The 18,641-nt window shown below is 36.1% G+C and overlaps 1 protein-coding gene across 6 annotated transcripts in view; it reads right to left on the bottom strand.

Moving 5' to 3' along the window:
- ablim3 (actin binding LIM protein family, member 3) overlaps window positions 1–15,885 on the bottom strand; it is a 78,119-nt gene extending 62,234 nt beyond the window's left edge. For all 6 annotated transcript variants that reach the window (XM_053505918.1, XM_053505913.1, XM_053505914.1 and 3 more), the window contains exons 1-2: window positions 15,448–15,885; window positions 3,519–3,656 (exon numbers count right to left, since the gene is read on the bottom strand). In XM_053505918.1, coding sequence (XP_053361893.1) covers window positions 3,519–3,656; window positions 15,448–15,454 — 145 coding nt within the window. In that variant the 5' untranslated portion in view covers window positions 15,455–15,885. The remainder of the gene's footprint in view (window positions 1–3,518; window positions 3,657–15,447) is intronic.
- Window positions 15,886–18,641: the final 2,756 nt, after the last annotated feature.

Raw genomic sequence — 18,641 nt, 5'->3', positions numbered from 1 at the left:
CTGTAAAGACATGCAAAACTCTAACCTGAAGCTCTAAAGTTGGAAAACATCAGCAATACTACATCACTGTGCCACCTTTTTTAACCAAATTGGATAAAGTGGAGTGATGACAGTGAAGACAGTGGATCCACCTGGCCATGATAATTGTGCTTTTTTTGGGATCACTTTTTAACTCCACGGTCGTTCCTAATTTGTATTTCTTTTCACACTGTAAAGCAATGCTGAAGGCGTTCAAAATATGCAATAATCTCTTTTGAACAGTTCATCTTGAGAAGTATCTGCTACTCATGATCTGTAAAGCCTTTATAACAGCTCTAATCTTAGCTGGTGTTAATTGTTGATTTTGAGTTTGAACTTCTCCTTTGCAGCAGGGGTAGGTTTGGGTTTTGCCTTCCTGGAAAGGTCTTTATGAGAGCCAGTTTCATCATGGTGCTTGATAGGTTTTAATGCACTTGACAATACTGCTCTTGCAAGAACTATTTTAGAACAGCTGACCTTCCTGTCTTAAAATAATAACTGACTGTTATTGTTGTTACATAATTGCCTAATTCCATGTGTTTTATTTCATAGTTTTGAAATCCCCAGTATTATTGCAAAACGTAGAAAATAAATCACTAAACAAAAACAATGACATAAACTTTTAAGCGGTAGTGTATTTGCAATCACATAATTTAAATACCCACTAAATGCTTTACTATTCGCCTACTCCGTCTAACAAGGTTCGAGTTTGTTGTGCATTCGGAGATTCTTTTCTGCTCACCGCAGTTGTTATTTAATTTTTTATGTTTAGTTTTTAACATTATTCTGTCTAAATATCAAATACCAGGAGATCAGCAGTTTTTGAAATACTCATCTGGCACCAATGAACGCACAGTGGTACCACAGTCTCTCACTCAGATCACATTTTCCCCACTCTGATTTGATGTGAATATTAACTGACGTTCTTGACCTGCATCTGCATAATTGTATGCACTGCTGCCAAACGGAAGGATAATTGCTTTAACAAGCAAGGATGAACCTGTTGCTATGAAAGTGAACCTTCTAACTAATAGCAATGATGGAAAAGAGTAGCTGATGATGCAGTGTTGCATCATCTTAAAAGCGGCTAAAGGAATGAGAGAATAGTCAGATGTCACGGAAAATAAAACAAATACTACGTGTGAGGTGACAAATGTTTGCCTGGACATTTTTCTCATCCTGACATCATCATAATCAGCTTGTTTTAGAAAACAGGCCTTATATTGTTAAAATGATTTCTAGGAAATGGGTCTGTAAAAAGAAATAAACATCAATGTATTAACAAAAACCAAAAAAATGTTATGTACTAGAACATGTGCGCTGGTGACTCCCACACTAATAAAGCTCAGTCTGAACAAGGCAACATTACAGAGAAACAAAACAGCCACATAAAAAAAAAGAATGAACAAAAGTGGGAGATTTGAACAATCTATCTATAGAGCTCTGCTTGTTGAAATTCCAGTGAGTAGGGGCACAGGCAACCACCAGGGCCACGTCATTGCTATAAAGAATTGAGAAAGGTCTGTTTTTTTCCCTCATTGCTTTTATACATTTTTAACACTTTTTCCACAGTCAGAAAAATAAATCATAAGTGCACCTTCCCATTTTGATTATGACACCCTGTGGCTACATCCTGATCTACAAAGCAAACCCTGAATGACTGCTTGCCATATTGTAACCCTAGGGAACCCTGGGTCTGTTTATGTGGAGTTATCTATATTCCCCCTAATGTGTGTTTCATCCATGCTTTCCTTTTTTTCTTTCACGTCACCAAAACATGCAGAGAGGTGGGTTAGCTACAGTAAAATATCCTAAAATATGAATGAGTGTGTAAATGTATGTGTATGGTTTCCTTATGGTTCCAGATTCCTAGAGAGATCCCACTTGGGATTTGTCGGAGGAAACGGCACCATGAAAAAAATATATATTAAATACAAAAAAATAATACAAAAAATAAAAATACAAAAAAGATCGTTTCAATTAATTAAATATTAAGGGAAGGGCCAGAAAGCAGAAAGAACAACAGAATGAATGATATTGCTGAGCAAGTTAATTTCTTCCAAGACAATATCATGGGGAAAAACCCCACTTGCTTGCATTTGCCTCTTTTTAAAGTTTTGATATAAAATGTTTCCATTAAAGGTTATACTTCTTTTGCTTTAATGTTGCTAAGAATAACCACGAACTAGGGTGCTGCTTTCCACAGTTACCACAGGAACCATTGAACAGCAATTTCAGCATGAAAAAAAGCAATTTGGAGAAAGCCACTAGAACAGCGTTTTATGGGCAGCCATAAACACAACATCTATCGAATCTGTAATTAAAAAGCTCTGCCAATTTGATTTTTGTAATACCAGACAAATTTATATTTAACGATGTGTTTCACTAGACAAAATTCAACCTGAGGAACATTTTGTTTTAGGTGATCTACTGTACTGTAGGTAGGCATTATTCCCTGTCACGCACTCAGCTTCACAAATTTAAAGTTAATCACTGAAAAAAAAAAGAGATGCAAAAGCAAATTATCTCACTGGAACTGGTCTTTGCTTTAGACAGACTAGGAGAAAGACAAGAACAAACACTATGGCAGACCCAAAACGGTTAGGGAAGGGATCAAATATTATTTTCTCAGTTAAACAAAGATAAAAAGGTAATATGTTGAAAGTATATTAATTTCTTAGAGTAAACTAGAGTTTGAAGTTAATACAAAGCTGGAATTTACTTTTAGAAAAAAAAATGTTAACCTCAGTTTCTTTAATCACTATTTGACTTTCTAATAATTGTATTTATATTATCAATGGTATACTTTGCCCTGTGAGGGAGAAAATAATTAAAAGTTGTTGTTTTTCCCCAGTTGTGTTCTGCGCTCACATCCTGTGTAAATGCCAGGATCCCCAGTTATGTGAAATAATTATTTGTCTCATCTTATCGTCTATACTGCTTTATCCTGTACTCTAGATCCTATCCCAGGGTACACCACAGACAGGGTGCCAATCCCCTGCAGGACACACACACATACAGGCAGTCACACACTCATTCGCACATTACAGGCAATTTGGGAACGCCAATTAGGCTAACCTGCATGTCTTTAGACTGTGGGAGGAAACCGGAGTACCCGGAGGAAACCCACCAAGCACGGGGAGAACATGCAAACACCATGCCCACAGACCCAGGCAGGAATCGAATCTGGAACCTGTAGGTGCAAGGCAACAGTGCTAACCACTAAGCCGCCGTGCTGTCTGGTTTATTTGTGTAAAATAAAAGCATTAAATTTCTTTTTCTTTTTAATTTTATGTATATTGTTGTTTTAAATAGAAATTTAACACTACATAAAATACATTTAAAGAAAAAAAATAAATAAACAAGTTTTTTCCATCATTATTATTCTTTTTTAATTTAACCTAAATATTTAATTATAGCTAATCGGCTAGCTACTCCACACACTGGACTGAACATAAAACTTAATAAATCAGTTAAACACTTGCATAGCAACTCCTTACCTTGGCAGGTGAAACATTTGATGTGGAAGTGGACGTTTTGCACTCGTACAACCTCTCCTTTACACACCTCTCTGCAGCGAAAGCAGCGAATAGGTCCAGGATTGTGCTCGCTGCCATAACAGCTCTGCTGGTGAGATACTGTTGGGAAGAACAGAGATGCCACACTAAGAAACATCTAGCAGTAGTTAAGGTTAAAGAACGATAGATAATAGTGATAAGATCCTCATGTCTTTGGGACATTGGGTAGTAGGTTGTGTGAGATTCTGAGCCAAAGGCGAATGCCAAATCTCTCTCTCTCTCTCTCTCTCTCTCTCTCCTCTCAAGTGTTTATTTTGAATTGGTTTGTATCTGGGAGCGGGTCGAATGAGATTTTTCTAATAATGCTTTGATCCTACTTTAAAAAATATCTTTGTACCCATAACTAAAAACTTTGTTTACTGCACTGTAATTAGTACTTAGGAAATCTGCTCTACTCACTAGTTTTGACTTTGTACATTGCCAGCTTCAACACACTATAATTTGGTGAGACCGCCTTTAGCTTTGACTACAGATTGCAACGTGGTCACCAATTCATGTGTGAAAATAATTCCTCATGTTCCCACTCTTTCACAATGTGGGTCTTGGAATTGTTATCATCCCTAGCAAATCAAAGCCTGATTTTTCTTGATTAGCCTTACCAAAAAGTGTGTGTGTGTGTGTGTGTGTGTGTGTGTGTGTGTGTGTGTGTGTGTGTGTGTGTTTGGTTTGATTTCTTTTCCCCAAATTAGTTGTAGCTAGTTCCCGCCTGTCTGTCTGTTGGGCTACGCTCCCATTCAAAGTGATTCAAAGACAACAACCAATCAAGGAGACATGTGACCCCGGGTGACCACATCTTTTCATACTACTGCTCAAGTAATGTTGGGAAACAGGGTAAAACACTTGGCCTGTGTCGATATGATTGATTTAAGAGTGAACAAGTTTGAATAATTTGTTGGACAGTTCTTAACCATATTCTAGTCATTTAAAAATGCACTTTGCTTGATGCAGGTCAATAATGTGACCCTTTTAAAACAGTGACCTTTTTTGGCCAGCCAGTATATTGAAGTCCCATTTTTTTCCCCATTCAAATTAATTGTGGAAAATAATGAAGAAACCATACTAATTTGCAATCTCTTATAACCTTTCCATGTTTTACAATGTAGTTGGCAATACAAGCATCCTTGTGCATTTAAAGCCACAATGGGAAAATGAACACCTGATCCTACCTCAGTAAAGTGCTTTAATATGTGTAGTGAGCAAAAATAAAATGAGATGTCTCCTTAAAGGAAATGAACTCCTTGTAATATGATTCACTAACATTTACCGACTGTGTTTAACTAAAAAGCCAGGTTAGATTAACTATGATTCCTGGAGCTAACATAATAGGGTGGGAAGCAAGTCAAATTATAGATAATGAATAATAGTTGTTATTTATACAAAATATTTGACTTCGATTTAACTCATTGGTAGGCTTTGGTAAGTGTTATTCATGTATATGTGATGGTTTGATTTTAGTTGATTCTGATGTAGCCTATACTTCATTTATGTGTACACATGGCAGGATTCGAGATGCATAAAACAAGAACATACATACTAGAAGAACACTAAATACAAAACTGATGGTGCAGGTTATTTATTTGCAGTTCTCCTACATGCCTGTTAAATTAAATTTAATGTGGACTAATTAATAGCCACTTAGTCCTCAAGACACTTCTAAAGGCCGGTTACTGAAACAAACCATGTGTTATGCGCAACAAATCATTTGACGAAATTCAGCCTATTGAAAAACACTACATTCCACTGACTCTGTAAAAAGCCATTAAACAATGACCCATTAATATGGTTATGCTCCCACAGAGACTCTTGCCCACACTAGTAATATTCCTCTGACAGACTCTGGACCTGGACTTCTGCCTACATTATTTTCTACATTGTGGATTTGGCCCAACTGTGACATTGGAACACAAATAATACACAACTACAGCACACTTTAAAGATGCAGAAAAGCCACAAAGCTCCATTCTGTGTCACATTTTCTGTAAGAGATATAGGTACTAATTGCACAATTTATATGTAAATTATTCAGACACTTCATTGGCCAAATGCAGTTTAGGGCACGCATGGCCAGTTCATTTCGCATTTGAGCTTTAAATGGTTCAAGGCAAATTCACTTAATAGTATCATTAACTGGGGCATTTGTGCAAACAAAAGACGTTATAAATTGTTGTAAAGATGACGTACAGTTTTATTTCATTGAATATTATTAATAGTTTCATTTTATTTAAAGCCAGTTTTCTATTCTGCTGTCAATTCGCATGAGTTACTGCATATTTCCCACAACAATGTACGTACATGAACAGTTTCAAAAGCACTTCTTACTTCCATTATATAAAGGTTAATATTAAAATATTTGAAATATAAACTCATAATATAAAAAAAATGTGAACATTTCAAGAAATAATTCATAATTTGACAAATTGGTCACATCACTTAGTGAGCCATGTAATGATGGTTATAATTAAAAAGTCCAGAAATAACCATATATGAGTGCACGAAACCTGTGCTTTATTCCTAATTTCCCTTTTGTAGAATTAGTTGGATTGATTATGTAAAGCTCAACCATATATGCAGTAAAATAATTCTTTTTTTCAAAAATATGACAAAACTTTAGATGTGTGTCTTAATCCTGCATTCTCCAGTACTGAATATGACTATTTCAATCCCTGTGGTGATTTCCTTACCCTGGACTGAATCACTGAGAAATCACAGCATAGCGTTTATTGGGTGTCTGACAGACAGGTGTCTGTATATCTACAACAGCAAATTAGAATTAACTTCAACCAGTGTATTCTTGGCAGCTTTTGTTCCACATGTTATTCTGTGCCAATCAGAGTAAGCAGCAGACTGCTACATTAAGGGAGCTTTTTGCACTCGGTTTGATTGTTTCATACAGTGCCAAGATTCAATTGCTCTACCTTCCCGTCTCCCCAATTGACAGAGTTTTACATTAGTAGTATAATTACAAAAAGTAGTAATGTTCAGTACCCGAGTACACTTGCCTATTTACACTTGCTGATGCAGTGTACTCTCTGGCAGTCAACATTCTTGCTTTGCTGAATATTATTAATACTTCAGAAAAAATGTCAAAAGCGATCATCTCATCTGCCTTCCTACTTTATCAGCTGTGGCTGTGTAGATTGGAAAATGAGATCAATAAGCTGCACACTCACAGAGATATTGAAGTAGATTGACGGCATTTATAAAGCCATGTTCTAAACAGTGGTCCACTACTGTTCCATAAAAAGTATGTTTTAAAACTTATATTTACTGTTATCTTGCCAAAAATAAAAAGGATTGCTGCTTTATTGGCATGGCACAATGTTAGTGCAGAAGTAAATGTATAAAGCATTAACTAAAACAAAAATGAAAGCACAGGATGTACAGTACGGCAGAAAACAGGAAAATCATAACAAAGTATAGAAAGCAGCAGGAAACTACTATACAGTGATAAAATCAGATGCCTTGACCTGTTTCACAACTAGTAGCACAGCATGCTTAAATAAAGAACATAATCAGTACTCAATCCAGAACACCATAACTCAACAATTAAGTGGAATATAAACCAGCAAGAATGACAATTAATTTAATCTTAATTTGAGTAAAAATTGTAAATGTCCATGATAAAAGTACAACAGACTATAACCTGCATTTATGTCTTCATAACTCATATCCTCAGTATTAGTACAGAAATTATAAAACCTGAAACCACTTCAGATCAGCTTGTTTATTGAAGGGCAATATTTAGCACAAGACCACTCACTACCAGTTCAAGGTGTAAGGTGATAACCGCTGGGCTTAAAGGACTGTGGCTATTTCTGCACTGAGCTGAGAAGACTCCAAGAAGATTACAGTCACAGAGGATTATATGAGAGTGGAAGAGACACAGAGCCATACAGTAGATGAGAATGCATAGTAGATAAGACAGAGCAGAATTGCTGTAACTGTGTCATCTCACTCCTCATCTATACCGCTTTATCCTGTATTCAGGGTCGCGGGGACCTGGAGCCTATCCCAGGAGGCGTAGGGCACGAGGCAGGGTACACCCTGGACAGGGCGCCAATCCATCACAGGGCACACACACATACAGACACTCACACACACACACCCATTGGCTGTAACTCTGTGTATAATATAATGATTGGCTCCTTAAAATTGATAAACAAATGATGGATTAAACAAACCTTTTTTTTTTCTTGAGCTAGTATCAACGGTGTTCAGCTGTCTTTGGATTTTATTAAATTGACACAGGGAATGCTTGCCACTCAGCTTTCACCAGCAGTTTTAACATACTAAAGGGAATCATCTATCAAAGTATACAAGTATTGGTTCCTCAGAGAACTCAATGGCAGAAGTAAAACTCACCCATTCTCGCAATGATCACTTAAATCACATCTAACTCAAGGTCTGACAGAATCGATTATGATCTGTTAGTCAAAAAACTAGCCATCAGGTGTATTCCCAGACTGGCATTGACTGTTCCCACAATTTTAATGTGACTGACACACAAAAAACCTGTCACTTGTGCCCTGTTTTAGTACTTTTCCCTCCAGGGATTGTAACACAGCATGATACAGTTTCTAATTCACAATTACTCATGTCCTAGTCAAGTTCCTGTGTCCATAGAAGCAGAAGGTGTGGTAAGAGTAGTTGAGGTAGAAATTGCTGTGCTTGTTTTGTATCATCCACAGTGGAATGGTGATCACTTGTTATATTTTAAACTTCCACTACTTTAAACTACCCTAATGGCCAGCATAGAAAACATTTCTAAAATGGAGGGTGATTTTTCAGTTTTCTAGCTCGGAAGTAAAACTGTAAAACTCAGGTTGCCTAGGAAACAAAGAAGCGTCGTATGACATGAGTAGCAGCTGTAGGGTGGACAAACATAACCATCATCAACATTTCCCGTCACATGTTTCTGTTAATTGGATTTTTACACCGGGGTTATAATCAAGACACATTCAACTATTATGTTGTTACCCCTAGCTGAGCATACATGGTGTAGGGCTGCTGCTACCCAGCTAGGGCTACATTCACATTGATCAATTCAGATTGTCATGACTGTTTCTCACAGTTCATTCATAATTACCAGTGACTTTCATTTAATTCTAATGTGGATACAATTGTCCTATGATACGGCACATCCATACGCTCCCGCTAATATGCTTGTGATTTAGAGGATGGATGCCAGTTAGTTTGATGTATTTGTTGCAGTCCAGAAAGCCAGATGCCTACTGTAGCTGTTTTAGTAAATATTGCTAGCACTAATATGAAATCCCTGTGATGCTTAATCTGACTGAGGTCAGCAAGCTCCCCACGCATGTACAGAGGCAAAAAGTCATATGAATTTCGTCCAATCTAACAGTTCTCATTCAAGCTGCATGGCCGTATATCAGTTATGTATCTAGAACCACATACAAAAAATCCAATTCAAGAAATAATCAGATCTGTGTCACATCAGTTTTAAAACCAGAATGGAGATACTTCAGACTGGTAATGTGAACATAACCCAAATCAACACAACCTGCTGTCTGCATAGCTATATAACCAATCAAATAAATTCCATCGACAAATCAGGCCAGATTGTCATCCTAACTAGGTAAAATCATTACATCTTGGGCACACAGAAATTAAAGCACTGGACATGATGACAGCAGACTCTATATTATATTGTATCATATTGTATGCCCAATGCTTTATGATGCCTTTTTTCCTCAACTTCAAAATGTCTTAATTTTCTCTCAAAGGCAGCTCTCCATTCTTTAAGTATGTTTATTTTTTAACAACAAATGTTGTAAAGGAATGGCCTTACTGTTTTGAACATGGCTTTAAATTTAGAAATTGAAACTTAATTTCACATTTTAAATGCAATGGAGACATAAGACATTATCTGGACTATGAAGACTTATAATCAACTAAGAGATTATTAAGACCATTCAGTGTCATTTAATTTGATCAATAAATGAAGCAAGACATATGATAAATTTATCTATTTTACAATATGTTCATTTTTGTTTTGCATGTTCTTACTGCAATAAGGGAGATCAAATTTTCCACTCATATTAAGATGCAGTACAGGCAATCTGTATCACACCAAAAAGTCTGTTGAAAGAATGCTATATGTTACTATTTAAATATCCCTGCGTCTTGTGAGTAATAACCCAGTGGCATCAGGCCTGTGCATTATAAATGTAGGTGCTCTAGTTCTTTGATACCTATATAAAATAACAATAAACCTGCATTTACAGGATGCGGGTTTTTTCTTTCAGACACATGGCTTTCTCATATAAGCAATATTGTAGAAACAATAGGAAATATGAATCTTCTGCATATACTGTAGGATCAACTTCCATTTTTAATTAAAAAAACACTAAAACAAATATACAGCTAAGCAAATGTTTATTATAATGGTTAATGAACCATCTGCTTCAAAAACACTATCCATATAATTTTCTTAGTCAGAGTAAAAATATATTTTTTTCTATTTTCTTTCCCCGTTACATGTCTCATCTAGCCTACTTTTCCTTCCAAGGGTTCCCAACTTAATAACACCCACTGTCCTGCCATATACGGTAATCAGTGCAAGATTATGTGATAACAAATATCATCCAGAGGCCTGGAGGTCTTTTTAGAGCCCAGTCTTTTTAGAGCCCAGTCTACCTGCGCTTGATGGGTTTCCTCTGGGTACTCGAGTTTCCTTCCACAGTCCAAGGACATGCAGAGTAGGCTAAATGGCTTTTCCAAATTGCCTGGTATGTGTATGTGTGTGCTCGCAATGGAAACAAAGTCCCCTGGGATTAGCTCTAGGACTTCTATAACCTTGTACAGGATAAATGATATATAGTTTAAGTAAATGTAAAAGTAAGAGTAATTATGAAACATATGTTGAGTAGGTCATAAGTTTCATTGCCAACACATCACACTCATATATGCTACTGGAAATTTCATTTCAGATATATTCTCCCTTTGCTATTACAATAACCTTAACTCTTCTGGTTCAGGGATTTTTCCCCTTCAGGCATAAAGATAGTGAAGTTAGGCACTGATGTCAGGCGATGAGGTCTGAGGTACACCTGGTGTTCTCGTTTATCATAAATGGTGATCACTGCGGTTGAGTTCAGGGCTTTGAGCAGGCCATAAAATCTTTTTTCTATTTCAACCTTTTCAAAAGCTTTATGGACCTTGCTTTGTACACCGGGGAATTGTCTTGCTTGTACAGGTTAGTTGTAATACCTTGGTGAGGCCACAAGGACAGGAATATTACACAGTTTTGACCTTGCAGAGATTTTTGTCTAATTACAAAAATTCTTTCACAAAACATAGCAGAACTAGCAGAAAGGTGTCGTTGGTTACTAAGATTAAAATTAGATTTAGTTTCAGGTTTGGCATTTATTATTTGCATTGTGTCATTGAACAGACTTCACAAGTATAATTAATGAGATAATGGCGGGAAAATGTATCAAAATTAAATATTGCAATCCAGTTGTAATGAATTTGCAATAAACGGATGTATTCCTCTGCCTTGTGCTATACTTTGTTTACCAGTGATATTTTTCGAAAATAGGTCAATATGCCTATGTTCCATCACTGCATTCATCTATATTAAAAATGGTCTCCTGAGGCTCATACTATTTAACATAGGAGCAGAAGGTGATACTTCTAATACAGGATAGAAAATGCTACATATGCATTGAAATCATTGGTGAGGCGATGGATGGATGGATGGATGGATGGATAGATAGATAGATAGATAGATAGATAGATAGATAGATAGATAGATAGATAGATAGATAGATACTTTATTGATCCCAAAGAAAAAATTTTAAGTATTCCAACTTTCCTATAAAATGTGGAAAAAAGAATTATACAGTTGCTGACAAGGCAAAGACAAGGGTGGGGCTTTTGTCATAGTAAACACATTTGTGCTTACTATGAATTTCTCCATCATTATGTTTCTGTTTGACAGTTTGTGTTTTAGTTTGGATTTGTTCCATTAATTAAGTTCTCTTAAGTTATTGGCTTATATCTGATAACTTAATGTTAATGAAAAAAAGTCTTTTTTTATTTTCTGCCACAGCAGATGCCTTATGTTGGATAAACGTTGTGACATATTTAAATACAATGATGTTGCGATGACATTCATTATCAGAACAACTTTATATTTGATGTTGACATAACATTGAGAAAAAAATAAAATAAAACCTCAAAGCAAATAAACATTTATAACCTTTATTTGGAGCATTTATGCCATTAAACATCAATTCACATGACGTCCGAACACATCCAATGCTTCTTAAGGTTCTAACAGGGTTTCGAATTCCGCTCAGAGATCGCCCAGACACAACAGCTTCCCACACACAGCAAGTGTATCTCATGTCACGCATCACTTCGTTTTACAGTGTTACCTCTGTTTAATTTTCTTTTGAAAAAATATTACTTTGAAGATCATTTTAGCTTTCAAATATTAATTGCTTTTTTTTTTTTTACTCTTTGGCTGCTTCGCAATTTAATATTTTGGTAAATTGCTGTTTTTCTGTATTTTTTCATGTTGCTTGTTATTTTGTTTTTTATTATCACCAGAGGCTAGTTTTCCAGTAGTAAGTGCATAGTATTCTTATCGCAGTTTGAGTCCTGGTCAGGAAATCGGTTTGTTATTAATGTTGTTTTAAAGTCGCATTTGAAACATTGTAGTTGGCCATTCATTCCCATTTTCATTTCTGTCTTAATGTAGTCAATGCTTTTCCCACATCTTTTCAAAAAAGTCATTCTAAATTAAAAAAAAAAAAAACAATGTTGTTGCAAAGTAGGTAAAATGGTCAAACTGGCGTCACCACAACGTTGTAAGTTGACATTCAAAAAATCCTGTTGGGTTAGTATGATTTGGGTTCAGTGTGATTAACCATTAGTAAACAGCTGTGATTGTTTTGTAAATGACACTATGATGTGTTGGAGACTTCACAGAAAATATGAAAACCCCACCCTGTTCCTCAGAAGGAAGTGACTGAACACTGTCAGATTCCATTTATGTTTAGCTCCACTATATCTATACATATAATGGAACTGTAAAGTTGCTGTGTTTGAACATTGAAGATGTTTGCGAACAATATATTTGAGGGAATGTAAGATGAGTAATGGAACACATCAAGATTGTTTTTGTAATTTTCATCTGTCTGTTTGTTTGTGCACACATTACATAAAAACTATCAAATGTATTTTAATGCGGTTTTCACTGGTGTATTCGGCTGAGCTTGAGGTATCACGTAAGCTTTGTTTCATCGCAATCAGCCCTATAAATGTTTTAATGGAAAATCCCCTTATATTACAAAAGAAATTATCTCAAAATTCAACAGATTATATGCGATTAATATGCGATTATGTGTGTGGATTTGAAATCTACTTAATAAACACAATTCCACACCTTCATTCCACACATATCACTGTAACACTTTTTTAAAATACATCTTCAAAATTCAACAGATGCGTGGTAAAGAAAAAAGCGCTTGTGAGTGTTCAATTAAATTCCATGTCAACAAAGTCATAGGCACATCTTTTAGTAATTAAAAGCTCTGTTAATGGGGCTCATAAGTAGTTCATAATTCAGTATTATGTCCATAGCATTACAAAGATTTCTACTTAATAATAGAAGAAAGAAAGAAAGAATTATTAAAGAGCAGAGTGAAACTATGGCTGCACTATTAACAGAGTTTATTTTCAATTGCAATTCTGTTTTCCAACATTAATTTACATCCAAAATAAGATAATCCAGATTAAATAATTATTATAATTATATACACATAACATTGCACAATAATGTTTTGGTTTTGTGTTATAATCCAGAGCATCTATTTGCATTACAGTTCTGCACTTTTGCTTCTCACCAAAAGTCCAAACTTACTTAAACTCCCAAAAAAAATTTCAAACATTTTCTTTTATTTGTTTTCTATTTAATTATATTTAAAATCCACACAAGTGCATTAATGCATGATGTTTTAAAGTCAATAAGTGATCTTAATTATAATATAATAATATTAATTAATTCTATCAATATTGAAAAGTAATCCTGATTATGATTTTTGGCAGAATAAAACAGCCCTAAGTAAAACATATGTCAAACAAATGTGTGAAATCAAGGGAATTTACAGACAGTTTTGTTAACACAAGGAGTTAACTCATGATCAGGTCTCAGGAAAAACTGGGGCCAGTTTTCCAACTTCAGCAGTTGAATGCAAATACTGCATTGGTAAGGTCTTCATGTGCCAACCCTTCCTATAAATCTCAGTTGCTACAGAGGAAAGTGGGCATATGATATGAATTTGTATGCTTATTGTATTTATGATTATTATTGGTTACTGTTGCTTTTTATAACTAATTATAAATTATCAGTTAAAAAATTTCAATATAAACATAAAATGAAATCAAAGTATTAAGCTATATGTTCTGCAACATATATTTTTAATGGATTTTTTAAAAATTTTCCCCCTTCTTCGTTCAACCAAAGGATTGACACATTTTCCATCTGTCCTAAACTGAGAACAGTGACCTTTAATCCAGCTGGAGGCTGGTGACAGTCTTCACTACGTTAACTGAGAAGGACAATCCCTTAAACTAAGTAAATTTTAAAGGTTCTCTCAGATCGTCTGCTGCTTGAACAGAAACAATGTTCTTTTGTAAGTGTGATAGGCCAGATCATGCCCTAATCAGCTGAGTATGGAATTTAGGATCTCATTATAGACATGCCAGACATGTGATGTCAAAGCAAACCAAGCCTTGGTTTGGTGGGAGGAAGAGCCAAACAGAGCCAGGAATAGAATAGTTTAACAGAAATACAAGCTCATTTAGTTGTATGCTTAGCTGTTTGCTTGGGTGTTGTCTCATTGATGGGCATTAATGATCCTACGCCTGTAACCCAATTATCACCAACCTGATGTTGTCTTCCGTTCCCCGTTCTCTCAAGTTTTGATGTGTTGTGTGTTCTGATGCTTTTCTGCTCATCCCAGTTGTAAAGAGTGATAGTTTGAGTTTACTAAAGACTTCATGACAGTTCATCATTTTCCTCTTGTCCCTCTCATTAACAAGCCGCTTCTACCCACAGAACTGTAATTCACTCATTGTTTTTGTTTTTCGCACTATTCAGTGTAAACACTAAGACTGCTGTATGTGAAAATTCTAGGGGATCTGCAGTTTCTGAAATACCCAACTCAACCAATATGGCATGACAACCATGCCACAGTTAAAGTGACAAAGATGACTTTCCCCATTTTAATGTCTGATGTGGACATTAACATGCATTAAGTTCTTGACCTGTACCTGCATGATTTAATGTGCTGCACTGCTGATACTTGATTGGCTGATTGGATAACCACATGAAAGTGAATGTGTGCCGGTGTTCCTTTTCAAATCGACTGCCTAAGCATTTATAATACTGTACTGTACATGACAGCTGATTTTGGTCATATTTCTATGCCCTCAATCCTGGTTCTTATCACATTCAATGGGCAAAATCACATTCAGCATAATAAAAGATATTAAGCAAAGCATATCAAAGCCATAGCTCATATACCTAATATATATATAAACTAACTACTACCTGCTAAAAATGTACTGATTCAACAGAACCAGATGACACAGGGTGATGTTCAGCACGACAGTAAGTACTGGCTCTGTTACAAGCTGAGAATGAAACCCTGGAGGAAAGTCATATAGAGTGAACAGCGGCTGCTAATGACGTGATTCCCCCGTGCAAATTCATTTGTAATTGCATCTCATTTTACAGACTGCTCATTTTCCTTTAGACAAAAGTTAATCATCAGTCAAAATTATCATACTGCAGAATGAACGCAAAGTGTCTACTTACCGCTCATTATGCTCAGAGAATTAACATTCAATAATCAAAGGCAGTGTTTCAGCAAATATTGTTGTCGAAGTTCGACAACAGCACCCGAAATGAGATTAACCCCGATTAAAGGTTTAAAAAATCCAGCATTGTCTCTGCAAACTGACATCAAATCCAGGGGAAATGGAAAGACCGGGCTGTCCTCGCGCTGACTGAAGCGATTTCAGGACGACACTTCTCCCTGTGACAGCCTTCAGTCTGAAGTTAAGACAACAAAGGGGCTACAATTAAGATACAATGTCGCCTAGTCACATTCCGCGCTACTGATGTGTTCACGCGCTGTAGTAGAGTCCTCGTACAGCGTGCATTAGTGGGAGATGCTGCTGGGAGTGATCGCCCTCATCTCGGGCGAAGTGACGTCACACCGCTCACTGGCGCTGTAGAGCGCGAGCGCGCATCGTATTTCCTCATCAGCGCGTGCAGAATGTACAAACTGCCTCTGGTGCAGGAAGAGTGCAGCAGACCAGTCTAACGGAGGGTTGGGTATTTTCTCACCACTCCCAAGCATCGTTTAGATTTATAGCGCCCCCTCCTGAGTTATATAAGTAAATACATCACTGCCTTTAGATGCGTTCATCACAAAAGTCAAGCAATTTTGAGTTATAGAAGATGAACCATTCTTGAGCTAATCGGTTAGACACAAGAGTGACTGAGACGATGCAAACCAACATTTGTCAAGCCTAATTGTAGAAGCCAACTGCAAAGCCTAACATTAACATTTGTTAACTGGATATTATACCGATTTATCAAATTATATTATAGCACTCATACCTCCAGCGTGGCCTCACATTATCTGGGTTTGATTCCTACCTCTTGACAGGTCTGTGTGCGTAAAAGTTTGTTTTTTCTCCCCATGCTTGGTGGGCTTCCTCCAGGAACTCCCACAGTTTCCAGCCCACACAGTGTATGTGTGCCCTTGTCATCCAGTTCATGATGTACCCGCCTTGTGCCCTTGTGCTCTCCAGGGATAGGCTTCAAGCCCCCCATCCCCTCCCCCCCTTGTCCCTGTACATAGGATAAGAGGTATAGAAGATGAATTAATTGATATTTCAGTATTCACAAAGATTACATATTAATCATGGACGGGCACAAGGCAGAGTTAAAGTTGCCTATCTGCCTCTCTGGTTAAGCTTAACCTTTGAAGGAAAATGAAAACTTTTATTTTAACTTTGCTAGCTGCATACATATTAGTAGCCCCTCATTTTTAATGATGAATAACATAAAATTATGATATTATCCTAACTTTAATACCTTTTAACAGGCATGCCCATGGAGTCAGATTTGTATAAAAATTATTTAACAAAATTAAAGAACTGAGTAAAAACAAAATGCTAAAATTGAATAAATATAACATCAAAGCAAAAGTTACCATCAATGCAATTTAGTAACAGGTTTGATGCACGGGTGGCACCTCAAACAAATAGACACGAAGCAAGGTCTTACAGAAAAAGGGCCATTTTATTTAGGATAATGGGAAAGAAAAGGGTTTAAGGAGGGAGGAAAGAAAAAAAGGGGAGAGTGTGCACATATACACAGTATATACTGTAAAAAAAGATCACTTGCAAATTTCATTGTTTTTGTTTAGTGATTTATTTTCTACATTTCTCAGCAAAACTATGAAATAACAAATATGGAATTGTATGGAATAATAAATATGGACAAGAGTCAGTTGTTGTTTTAAGACACAGAAGTCAGCCTTTCTGAAATAGTTCTTGCAAGAACAGTATTGCATTAGGGGTTAGGGTTGCTCGGGGTAGCTCAGTGGTTAAGGCATTGGACTACGGTTCGGAAGATCCCAGGTTCAAACCCCACAACCACCAAGTTGCCACTGTTGGGCCCTTGAGCGAGGCCCTTAACCCTCAACTGCTCAGATGTGTAATGAAATAAAAATGTAAGTCGCTCTGGATAAGAGCGTCTGCCAAATGCCTAAATGTAATGTAAATGTAAAATTAAGTAAAACCCATCAAGCACCATGATGAAACTAGCTCTCATAAAGACCCTTCCAAGAGGGCAAGACTAAAACTTACCTTTGCTGCAGAGGAGACGTTCATTAAGAGTTACCAGCCTCAAAAATTCCTTACTAAGCCTTTTCTATTCACCTTATTCCTGCTGCTCATGATGCCTTGTATGCACTATGGGTGACACCTCTGGTTGTTGTTATTCAATCGACACAGGCAAAGTTGGTGGTACTACTAAAAGGATTAATTGTTTGACTTAAAAATAGATTGTCTCCTTCATTTAAGCTGTTATATCTGCCATTTAAAATAAACATACATGTTATTGGTATATACATGTATACACGTGTTATTTTACATGTAATCAACCAATTATAGATTAGACTAAATTCCTGTAACCAATCATAATGCAAAAGACAGGATTTGTCAGAAAAAAAGGCCTTGTTAATGTCAGTAGCACACTACACTTGGTTGAGTTTCTCAGCGTAGACTCTGAATGTGTATTTATCAACTGACATGAAATAAAAAAATAAGAAAAACTGTATTGGGATATTCAATGTTTATTCAAGATTCTCTCTTCTACATGCCATGAAATATTGTTAGTTGCTTTCATCAATAGGTCACCACAGCAGATCCTCCGATCCACACACAACTTGGCACATGTTTTCCACTAGATATCATTCCTGATGCAACTCTTTTATTTTATCCATTTTGGACTGGAACTGAATCCCAAGATTTGGATGTCTCACAGGATATACACAAAAGGGCAAAATGTTTTATTACTTTGGAGTGGGCCAATCAAATATATATATAATTTAATTTTCTTTTATTAAGCTCATTAAAACTAACCTTTTAGAAACATAGACTATCATTGCTTAATAGTTATAGAGTCAGTAAGAGACTGTCTAAAATGTTTATGACATGGGAAACTGTAACACAAAGAAATTGTTTACTTTGCCAGATGAATTAAATGGATCATTTCACCGATAAATAAATTATGGCTTATAAAACCATGGGTTTGTTTTAGAAATGAAAAGAAAATTCAGTTTTTTACTGTTAAATAAAAAATAAAAAAGTAATGAATAAATAACATTAATTCATTTATCTTCTATAGGCTAATAATTATTTAATAACACTTCTATGGGCACAATGCGGGGTTTTCCCCGAACAAGGTCCCTATCCATCGCAGAGCTTGCACGC

The sequence above is a fragment of the Clarias gariepinus genome, chromosome 10, assembly GCF_024256425.1.
Source record: "Clarias gariepinus isolate MV-2021 ecotype Netherlands chromosome 10, CGAR_prim_01v2, whole genome shotgun sequence".
Taxonomy (NCBI): domain Eukaryota; kingdom Metazoa; phylum Chordata; class Actinopteri; order Siluriformes; family Clariidae; genus Clarias; species Clarias gariepinus.
Note: the sequence above shows the minus strand (reverse complement) of the source record. Positions and strands in the feature narration are given on the sequence as shown.